The 11106-nt window shown below is 45.5% G+C and overlaps 1 protein-coding gene across 7 annotated transcripts; it reads left to right on the forward strand.

The window, feature by feature from the left end:
* The first annotated feature begins 545 nt into the window (after window positions 1–545).
* Window positions 546–10614, forward strand: Trmo (tRNA methyltransferase O). Of its 7 annotated transcripts, none has more exons than XM_034504146.2 (5): window positions 546–668; window positions 2566–2753; window positions 4088–4245; window positions 7509–8135; window positions 10057–10614. In XM_034504146.2, the coding sequence occupies exons 2-5, from the start codon at window positions 2725–2727 to the stop codon at window positions 10314–10316; spliced, it is 1074 nt and encodes a 357-aa protein (XP_034360037.1). In that variant the 5' UTR covers window positions 546–668; window positions 2566–2724; the 3' UTR covers window positions 10317–10614. The 7 variants fall into 7 exon arrangements, with proteins under 7 accessions (XP_034360037.1, XP_076791133.1, XP_034360036.1 ...); XM_034504145.2 differs by having other exon boundaries at window positions 553–668; window positions 2579–2753; XM_076935015.1 differs by having other exon boundaries at window positions 553–668; window positions 2579–2753; window positions 10096–10614.
* The last annotated feature ends 492 nt before the right edge of the window (window positions 10615–11106 follow it).

Below are 11106 nucleotides of genomic sequence, written 5' to 3' on the forward strand. Positions count from 1 at the left end.
AGGGATAAATATAACCCGTATGCCCACGGCCAAGGAGAATTTTAAACATTTAGCCTCAAGTTCTTGGGCCGCTAGACGGCTCAGCAGGTAAAGGAACCGGCTAACACGATCTGAATTTGATCCTTGGGAGCCACGGGGTGAAAGCAGAGAACCGGCTCCTGCATTTTGTCATCTAACCTCGACATGCTCCCACGCACACAATAAATTAAAAAAAAAAAAAAAAAAAAAAAACGCTCCAAACTCCAGTTCTTTTGCTATGTGATCATAGTCACATCCTTTCCCATTAAACTCATGGGTATTTTTGTCACCGAGGCCACTCAAGGGTATCTTTGCGTGTACATCTTTATCCACATGTCCCACCTCCGGAGGGCACGGTGCAGGCTGTCGCGAGACCACCATCGCCGCATGATAGGTGAATGGTGGGGCGCACAGCGTCCGGGTACCAACACTCCACGCGGCAGCTAGGCCGCCATTGAGCGCCTTCTCCAAGACCCGGCACCTAGCGACAACTGCGCAGGCGCCAAAGTCTAAAGTACGGAAGCGGAAGCGGAAATCAGCGCTGGGCGCGCGGACGATTCAGCGGCCTGTAACCATGCGCGGCTTGGAGAAGCAGGGTCCGTGTGCTACAGCGCACCCATGTGGGTGCGCTCAGCCGGCCCTGGAGACAGGTAACTTTTAGGAAACAGGCGGCGCCGCACCCTAAGCTAGGCAGCTGGCTTCCCTGCCGAGAAGAACGCGAACTACCTGACGTGCGTGCTTGTCCTTGCCGCCAAAGTGAGGGTCACGTGGGCAGGTGACCACGTGACATGCCAAGGCCAACGAGAGTGACGTATTAGGGTCTTGGTACACGGGGTGTGGTCTGGGCATACATAGTCTCTGTACAGTAGCTGGGTTGGCCACGTGTAGAACGTAACTGTGGTCTTTTTCCTTAGGGAGTTACAGGGAGATAGGATGTGTGTGACTGATGCCGTCTGTCATCTGGCCCCTGTTTCTTCGTCTTTAATCCTCTTCCACAAGAGCATGGAGGAAGATGTAAAAACAACAACCCCCCCCCCCCCAACGAACAAAAATTAAACAGCAGTAATTGTAAATATTCTTGGAGGAAATTTGAAAGTTGTCAGAAGCACATACAATATAGATGGAGAGAGAAAGACAGTTTATGTAGATAATTTGCAGTGTGGGTGTCTGCTTTTATAGAATTCAATCAAAGTAAATGAAGTATTGTTTAGTCTCGAAAGTACATATGATAAGATCACATTCTGGAAGGAAGTAATGATGATTAAAAGATCAGATTGCAGCTCCTGGAAGCAGTCTGCAGAGATGCAAGTAGTGGCACCGAGGTCTCTGGCGTAACTGGCAGGTGTATTACGCTTTAACTTACATACATGCTGTATATAATTTTTTTTTTCTCTGTATAAGAGTATCCTTGTCTCCCCACTCCTACCCTGGAGACAGGGTTTTGAAGCCCTAGCTGTCCTGTACTTACTTTTTAGACTAGGCTATTCTCAGACTCAAGAGATCTGCCTGCCTCTGTCTCCCAAGTTTAAAATAGGAGTGACATATCCCGACAGTAAAGTAATAAGAGTTTGTATAAGCGAAAAGTAAGGAAGCATGTGTGAGAGATAGTGCTAGAGTGTACTGTTGAACTAATAAGATATAGGATAGATTTAATGCAAATTAAATAAAATAGAGATCTGGAGTGTCTCTTCAAAGAACATAAAAATAATTATAAATTATGATTTCTATCTTATACAGTCAAAACACTGTATTAATATAATTTATAAATTTTTATAACTGTAAGTAAAAATTGAGTTGGCTATGCTGGTGCACAATTGTGATCCCAGAAGCTAGGGGTGGGGCTGATGCTGGAGGTTTATAAGTTTGAGGCTGGCCTGAGTTACATAGCAGGACTTTGGGTATTTTTTGTTTGTTTGTTTGTTTGTTTGTTTGTTTGTTTTTGAGACAGGGTTTCTCTGTGTAGTCCTGGCTGTCCTGGAACTCACTCTGTAGACCAGGCTGGCCTCGAACTCAGAAATCTACCTGTCTCTGCCTCCCAAGTGCTGGGATTAAAGGCGTGCCCTACCACTGCCTAGCAAACATTTTTTTTTTTTTTTTTTTTTTTTTGTTTTTTTTGGTTTTTCGAGACAGGGTTTCTCTGTGTAGTCCTGGCTGTCCTGGAACTTACTCTGTAGACCAGGCTGGCCTCGAACTCAGAAATCTACCTGTCTCTGCCTCCCAAGTGCTGGGATTAAAGGCGTGCCCTACCACTGCCTAGCAAACATTTTTTTTTTTTTTTTTTTTTTTTGTTTTTTTTTTGGTTTTTCGAGACAGGGTTTCTCTGTGTAGTCCTGGCTGTCCTGGAACTTACTCTGTAGACCAGGCTGGCCTCGAACTCAGAAATCTGCCTGTCTCTGCCTCCCAAGTGCTGGGATTAAAGGCGTGCGCCACTACGCCCGGCAAACATGTTTTTAATAGTTGTGTTGTACCTAGATTTTAGAACTATGAAATCAAGAGGAAAAATGCTTTCTTACATCTTCGACCTTTTGAGTGATGACTCTTACCCAGTCCGCTTCCACAGGGAATCTTCTTACTGAGCCCATAGGGTACTTGGAGTCATGCTTCTCAGCCAAGCTTGGTACTCCAAGGCAGCCATCCATTTGTAGCCACTCCAGAGCCTGTTTGAAGATCAGAAAGAGCATCTTTAACAATCCTGAACATTCCTTGATGGGCCTAGAACAGTTTTCCCATGTTTGGTAAGTTGCTTTCTAGTTAGAAGTAGCAGCTTGGGCCCCGAGAAAGTATGCAATTGAATACTTATCTGTATGATTATGGATTATGTATGGATCCCCATATTCGATTTGTGCATTTGATTGTTTGCATACTTGGACAGCATTAGGAACTTGTGATTCACTGAGGGAACATGTTTTAATTACTTTACTGCTTCTTCTAATTATGACGGCTGTCTTCTGATTAGCTTAAATCATACACCTCCTTGATCCTGCCCGTGGTGGGTCATTACGCTGGTCTCTAGAACAAGACACAGGAAACTGGTCTGTGGACCAAATCTGGTCCATTGCTTACTTTCGTACATTTATGAGGTCACAGCTGTGCTGACTGTGTGGCATGATCCGAAGCTGTATATTGTCTGTGGCATGCCTGTTGGTTTACCTATTGTGTGTGGCTATCACTGTAAAACTCTGTTCCAGTTGTAGAATAGTTGAAACTGACTGGCTGGCCTCAAATCCTAAAATATTTATCATCTGACCTTTCAGAGAAGTTCATGGGGGCTTGTTGTAGGCCCTTGAAGAATTCAGTGTACTCTCCCTAAAAGACAAAAAGCCTTAGAAATTTGGATATGACTTGCTCTCATTAGGAATTCTGTTTCTGTCCATGTTTACTTTGTCCAATAGAGAAATACAGTGTTGTTTTTAGTTTATCTTCTTAATTATTATTGACACTCAATGCTAGCTATTTTATGTCTCCTGTGTAAGTTGCACGTTCTTGTTCTTTGCTTTGGGTCCTTTGAGTTGAGTTCTTTACTTAGTGAATTATGTAAGGATGACTTACATATTGTCAATATTAGCTAGCCCATTGTGTATAGCAAATGTCTCCTAGACCTGAATTTAATGGTTTAATGAATTAAAAATGGTTACTATTTTCCCTTATGGTTCTGGCTTTCATATTCTGTTTAGAAAGACCTCATCAAGTTGAACTTTTCTGAACTTCAATTTCTTTACCCTCAGAGTGAGGGCTAAATTTTTCTTCCTAGGATTGCCATGGTACGACATGGGTATGAAAATGTCTGATATACTACATGGCAAACAGCAGCCACTTAGAAGCAGTGTTCATTGGCCATGTGACAAGCCTGTTAAGTTTCTACTGTATGCCAGTCATTGTGCTGGGTACAAAGAATATGGAGATGGCATTCTCCCTACAAGGAAGGAGGGAGGGCCTATTTTCTTATGACTAATAAACTTAAGAACTATTCTTCCTATTAATTAGTGGGAGATCATGTTCTCTTCCCAAATCATTATACAAAACTAATTTGTCCCTTTCTTAAACAAGTGTTTTTGTTTATTTTCAATAGGATTTTGTTTGTTTTTCACAAAAATGGCCATTTGAACTACAAGGCAAAAGTGCAGCCGCCCAGGCTGAATGGGGCAAAGACTGGGGTGTTCTCCACACGGAGCCCTCACCGCCCTAATGCAATAGGACTGACGCTGGCCACGCTGGAGAAGGTGGAAGGTAACTCTCTCGCTTCATCTTTGTCTTACTCTGTGAGAAGTCAGCTGGCATTCACTGCTACCTGCTGTCCATTCGGACACTGTGGGTGTCACCTTCGAGAACCCCCAGCACTTAGGAATGTGTGATGATTGAGGGAGTTAGCATTGGAAACACTTAGGGAACACTACAGACAGGCTTGTGGAAGATGCTCAGAGCCTAGTTTATTGTTCCACTCTAAAAACCAGTGCTGTTTTTAAGCTTTTATAAACATTAGATTAGTAAGATTCTTGGAATGTAGAAGACTTGGGATGTAGGAAATACAAGATGATTAAATTTACCGGCTGTTTTCTGTAGCTGCCTGCAGCCATGAATCAACTGGGTTCACCTGAAAGGGGGCCTGGGAATGAAAGGGGATGGAGGATGAGAAGAGATGAAGCCAAGACAAAGTTCTCTGATCAAGGCTCCAAGCTTTAATGTTCAGCTCTCAATTTAAAGGGGAAGGCCCAACCCAAAACCCCTCCTGGTTTCAGCCTGAGATGGGTGGGATAATCCATAATCCGTTCTAGGTCAGATATCTAGGAGATATCTCAAGGCAAGCCCAGGGGCAGTTCTGCTTCTGTGTTCTGTACAACTAAGGTGGGTAGCTACACCTAGATCCTATCACTTGGTCTGTTGTGGTAACCAAGGTCTCTCAGGCCTGCTCATGGCTGGGGGAAGGGTACAGTTTTCAGTTGTGATGCATAGTGCCCAGTTGTTGATGCATTTCTGGAAAGCAGGACAAAGGTGTCCTTACTTCTTGAGGCTGAAGGGAGAGACATTTGAGCTACAGTGCGGGCCATCAGCTGTGCTATGTGTTCGTGGCCTGGAATGTATAATACAGTACAGGCTTTAGCAGTGTCAGGCTGTAGAAGTGCACAGTAGAATATGGATTGGTTTTAACTGTGTGTCTGAATAACCTAGTCAGATGTTCAGAGAACTTCTGTTTGTTTGTTTGGTTTGGTTTTTTATTGTTCTGTGTCCAGGTTGACCTTGAAATCCATATAGAGCTGAAGACAACCTTGAATTTCTGACCTCGTGCCTCAACCTCCTGAGTGCTGTTATTACAAGAGTACTCACAAAATTCAGATTACGTGGTGCTGTGGCTTGAACCCCAGGCTTTGTGCATAGTAGGAAAGTACTCTGCCCACTGAGCTCCACCCCAGCTCAGAGAACTTGGCAGAAGGTGACAGTGTGGGGGTGGGGGTGGAGAGCCCATTCCAGGCTGCATCTTCATTGCTTGCTCCCAGAGTGGGCAGAAACATGCTTGCCTCTTGGACTCTGCAGGGTTTTTGCTGAGGGTCTCAGTGCTCTTTAGGACTGCTTTGTTCTATTTGGACCCTGCACTCTGCTGAACTGTGCTAGGTTGTTAGGTGGGTCCAGCAAATTTAGTTGCTTATCCACCTGATTTGTCTAGGTGGCTTATCAAATTAGACAACAGCCCTTTAGGACATTTTCTGATTGTTCATGCAAATGGCATGTTTTGGTCACTTTTTTATTACTGTGATAAGACACTATGACCAAGGCAACTTATAAAATAAAATGTTTATTCAGGGATTACAGTTTCAGAAGATTAATTACAATCCATAATTGTAATGGCTTGGTGCTGGGGCAGTAGCTGAGAATTTACTTCTTGATGCAAATGCATGAGGCAGAGAGAGATAACTTTTGGGATTTCAAAGCCCACACCCAATGACGCACCTTCTCCGCAAGGCCTGTCTCCTAATCGTCTAAACAGTCCCGCCAGCTAGGGACTAAGTATTTGAATACATGAACCTTTGGAGCCCATTTGGATTCAGAGACCACGCTGCATTTGTTTTTTTTTAATCATTGGCTTCGGTGATCAACTCAGATAAAGATTCCTGCTCATATAGAACTTAGCCTTCTGTTGAGGGAGACGAAATCAGGGAAGTGACTGGGCAAACAGTGATCAATAGTGAATAGTGTAGGGGTGGAAAAGAGTGCTGCTTTTCATACCTATCACAAAAGGTCCTGAGCTAGCCAGTCCTGTGTTAGAAGGCCAGTTAATAAGAGAAGCATAATCAATACTGTTCATGCAGACAGACAGATAATCGCCGGAGCCATGAACATTGTAGGAGTTTCCCGGGATCTCTTGGGTTCTCCTGTGTCTTCCATCATTTAAATAGTGCAGGGTCATCTTCCTAAAGTTTTAGGCTCTCACACAGCATGACTCAAACCTGGGTCTCCATGCAATCATGTTTTTCTTAAGTAGAGTCAAAGTCAACGTGAGCACATGTGTTTTGGTTCTCATTCAGTCAGTGTTCCAAGAGTCAGGATAGGAGGCTCTGTACCAGTAGCAGGATGTGGACAACAGCTATCCAAGTGGGACAGCAGGAGACCGTGGTACTTAGTTAGAGGGTCTTGTGCCCTGATGACTTTTTTGAGTCTTTATGGACATTTCTAGGTCTGTATAAGAAAATGTTCCAAAGCATATCCATTTATAGACAGAACACCTTGAGGATGTGTTTAAAACCTTGCTATTTTTCCAGAGGTCAGCAGAATGGGCTCATCTTGGCTGCTCCTCTTCTGTGAGGTTGTTTGTCAGAATTTATTTCCTCATAGATTTAGGATTGAGGATCTCAGCTTTGTGCTGGTAGTGGCTGGAAACACTCTCAGGTCCTAAAGCTGCTTGTGTTTCTGGACATCTTATGGCTGCTTGCCACCTGGGCTTCCCTGCCATGCCATGCCTGTGCAGGAGAGGTCATTGGGTTGAGGAGTCCTATGTGGACTCATCATAGAGCTCTTTTGTCATATTTGGTGGCTTAGATGTAAGTTGAACTCAGAGAAGGGGTTACAGAGGGCATGAGCAGAAAATTGGGGAATGTCGGGCCTCCTGAAGTCTGCTTGCCACTGAGGAAATGCACGTTGGTCTTGGTGACACACTGATGTTACAAAGACTGGTGAACAGGTGCTCCCAGGCCTGTTCACTGTCAGGGCACAGAGGCGTCAGTAAGCCATTGCTATGCTGCATGAAAAGGCTTGAGTGGAGGTGTGTATACTTGGGCCTCTGTGGGACCAGAAGAAAGAGAGCCAGGAAGGTTTGTAAATGACGTGTTCTGTGAGAGCCTTGAAGAGTAGTAGTTGGTGATGGAGATGTGGGTTTACAGTCAGTCGGGCGGCTCAGTGAGGTCGAGGCAGGTGTTTGAGAGAGACTTAGGGGATAATCCTACCCTCCGTTTGCCTTTATCACCATCCACTGTAGACAAGAGGAACTTTGTCCCCTTCAGGCGGAGCTGTGTACCTGTCTGGAATTGACATGATAGACGGCACACCTGTGCTCGACATAAAGCCCTACATTGCTGACTACGACTCACCACAGAGCTGCAGTGTACAGAACAGCCACCATAATCCGGGGGCTGCAGCCCCGTCTGATGGTACAGCCAGCAGTTGTGACCAGCGGCCGCTCTCAGGGTGTGGGAAAGCACAGCCTCGCCATAGCACCAAGGAGAGACCGAAATGCCTTGAAAATAGGACCTCAGAAGAAAACTCCCAGAAGTCTAGAGTCATGTCAGAAATCCAGCACACTTTGCCAGAGGACAGAGAGAGAGCAGTGGATTTGGCACTGGAACCAAGCAGAGGTGGGAGCCTGGATATGCCAGAAGTTCAGCTTGGCCCACAGGAGCTGAAGAGCTTTCTGGAAGAAGGCACAGACAGACCAAGGAAAGTGGAAGGTGCCTTGGTCCTGCGGGGGAGCAGTGCAGAAACACAGCAGGATGCTTCCTGCCATGCCAGGACAGTTGACAGAGTGCCCTGCAGTGTTGTCCCCAGCTGGGTGAAGGAGGCCCCCGTAGCCCCTTTACGAGTCCGGTTTACTCCTCATGCAGAGATGGATCTGAGGAAGCTCAGTTCAGGAGGTGAGCTTGGGTACCTCGGGCCTCTGGGGAGTGAGTGAGAGATGAGCTCGTGTTCCTTGTTGTGCAGGGGGCAGGCCCTGTGCATGTCAGCTAGACCCAGTCAAGTGATGAGCTTGTCTTTATAATGACTCTAGGCAGGGTTGACACTTGCAAAAGCATACACAAACACACACACACACACACACACACACACACACACACACACACATATATGGAGTATTGTCACGATGACTGGGTTTTAAGGAGCAGGTTATAAACTCTGGGTGCACTAGCACTGGCACTTTTTGATTGACAACTGTTTAGTTGGTGGTGAGTCCAGGTGCTCAGAAGGCATCTGTGGAGAGTGGCTGCTGCCCGAGGAGGTGTCCCTTGACTTGGCCCTTATCTGTCATTTAATATTTATTTTATTATTTCAAACATGTGTATACATGTGTATCTGACTTGAGGGTATGTGCCCATGAAGATAATGGTGGAGGTCAGGGGAGGCTTTGTATCTCTTAGAGCTGGAGTTACAGGCATATGTGAGCTGCCCAACATGGCTACTAAAAACCAAATTCAAATCCTTTGTATGAGCAGCAAGTGCTCTTAACAATTGGGCCACATCTGCAGCTCCGCTTGCCTTTCTCTGTTTTTTTTGTTTGTTTGTTTGTTTTTGTTTTGTTATTTTGTTTGTTTTTTTTTTTTTTTTTTTTTTTTGAGTAGCAGTCACACCATGGCTTGTGTTTGGTCTATACTTGGATGCACTCAATTTTGCTTTCCTATCAAGCCAAAGAGGTATATGTTTCATTCTGTCAGGGCCCCCTTGGATCTCACAGCAAAAAAGACCCTCCTGCCTTAGTGCTTTCCCCACCGACTCACGGAAAAGTCACAGGGCCCTGTTTTGGAGCCCATTTATCATCCGGTCCTTAGCATGTGTTGTCTGGTTTCCCCAGTCCGTAGCAGATGGAGAATAAAGGAAGCTGCTGTTGTTGAGAGGTGGAATGGGGATGCTAGCAAGTAGCTGGTTTCCAAGGAGATGACAGATATCCAAAGGGTGAGAACTGCTCTTGGTTACTTTTCTGTAAACAGCCAGCATGCCTGTAGTAAGAGGGACATGCATGCTTCCTGTGCAGTTCTTCAGTAAGCTCCTCCAGCACTGCCTTGGCCTTAGGGAGAAACAGCAGTGAGAATGGGATCAGAAAGCCCTGCCCTGCTCCATGGAGCTTGTCTTCTAGTGGGTGAAGAAGACACAAAAGCTCGAGGTCTAGGAGGTCAGCACACTGCTGTGCAGAACACACAGAAACACTGTCAGAAGATGATGACAGCACAGGACATAGCAAAGAAAAGGGCAGTGTTAGCAGGTTACATTTACAAATAGATGCTATCTTAGGCTTTACTGCTGTGAGCAGACACCATGACCAAAGCAACTCTTACAAGGACAACATTTAATTGGGGCTGGCTTACAGGTTCAGAAGTTCAGTCCAGTATCATCAAGGTGGGAGCATGGCAGCATCCAGGCAGGCATGGTGCAGGAGGAGCTGAGAGTTCTACATCTTCATCTGAAGGCTGCTAGCAGAAGACTGACTTCCAGGCAGCTAGGATGAGGGTCTTAAAGCCCACACCCACAGTGACACACCTATTCCAAAACTACACCTAAATATAGTGCCACTTTCTGGGCCAAACATATTCAAACAACTACACCTTGCCTCGTCTGTTTTGGAGACCTGTGTAAAATACAGAGTGTTTGTTATTTTGGAAGTGTACATATTAACTCTAATGACAGTAAATACTTCATGAAGGTGATAGTCTCTGGAGTGAGTAGGTTTCCAGACCCTGCTCCTTTCATGTGATGCGCAGAATGAGCACATTTCATGCTGAAGCTCATTGTTTCAAGTTTGACCTGCTTGGTTGTAATTACAGGCTTCTGTCTTTGTCATTGCAGATGCTAGTCAGACGTCATTTAAATACTTTCATTCCGCAGAGGAAGCCAAGTGTGCCATTGAGGCTGTGCTGTCAGCAGACCCTCGGTCTGTGTACCGCCGGAAGCTCTGTGAGGACCGCCTTTTCTTCTTCACTGTGGACACAGCACACGTCACGTGCTGGTTTGGTGATGGCTTTGCAGAGGTTCTGAGGATTAAACTGGCTTCGGAGCTTGTTCAGGCGGCTGACCCTGAGGAATCCTTGGTGGCCCTGGGGTCTTGAGGAGTCCACTGTGTTTTCAGGAGCTCCGTTGGCCTTTGGATGTACCTGCTCTTGTCATCTTACTGGTTTGATTGGCACTGTTTAAAATATTTATGTGAAGGAAATTTTGTTTTTTGTTTTACAAGACAGAATTTTTCTATGTAGCCTTGGCTGTCCTGGAACTTACTTTGTAGACCAGGCTGGCCTCAAACTCACAGAGATCCACCTGCCTCTGCCTCCCAAATGCTGGGATTACAGGTGCAGGCCACCATACCTGGCAAAGGAAATGTATGTTAATAAACTTCCCTGAGAGCTGTGACATCAGAGTACTCACTGGGCTTTGCTCCAATGCTGAAGACTCGCAGCCATGGGGCTGCCTGAATGCACTCTTGACCCTCAGTGCTTGGTACCAAGAACATTCTCTTTTATTTTACTGGGTTTTCAAGTCAGGGTTTCTCTGTGTAGCTCTGGCTGTCCTGGAACTTGCTCTTTAGACCAGGCTGGCCTCGAACTCAGAGATGGCTTGCCCCTTCCTCCTGAGTGCTTAAAGGTGGCCACCACACACGGTAACAGAGAACACCCTGACAGGCGTTTCATGTTACATCTGATCTATTCAGCAGTTTTTACTGGCCTTCCTCACTCAAGAGCCTGACCTCTCTGTTCTATTGTAAATCAGACTGAGTTATAATGTCTTAGGACCAAGTGACTGCAGAAATCCTTATGGATTAAATCCCTGCATTTGAGGGACTTCACACACACACACACACACACACACACACACACACACACTAAAAACTCTGGGCTTTGAATA

This window comes from Arvicanthis niloticus, chromosome 5, assembly GCF_011762505.2.
Source record: "Arvicanthis niloticus isolate mArvNil1 chromosome 5, mArvNil1.pat.X, whole genome shotgun sequence".
NCBI classification, from domain to species: Eukaryota; Metazoa; Chordata; class Mammalia; order Rodentia; family Muridae; genus Arvicanthis; species Arvicanthis niloticus.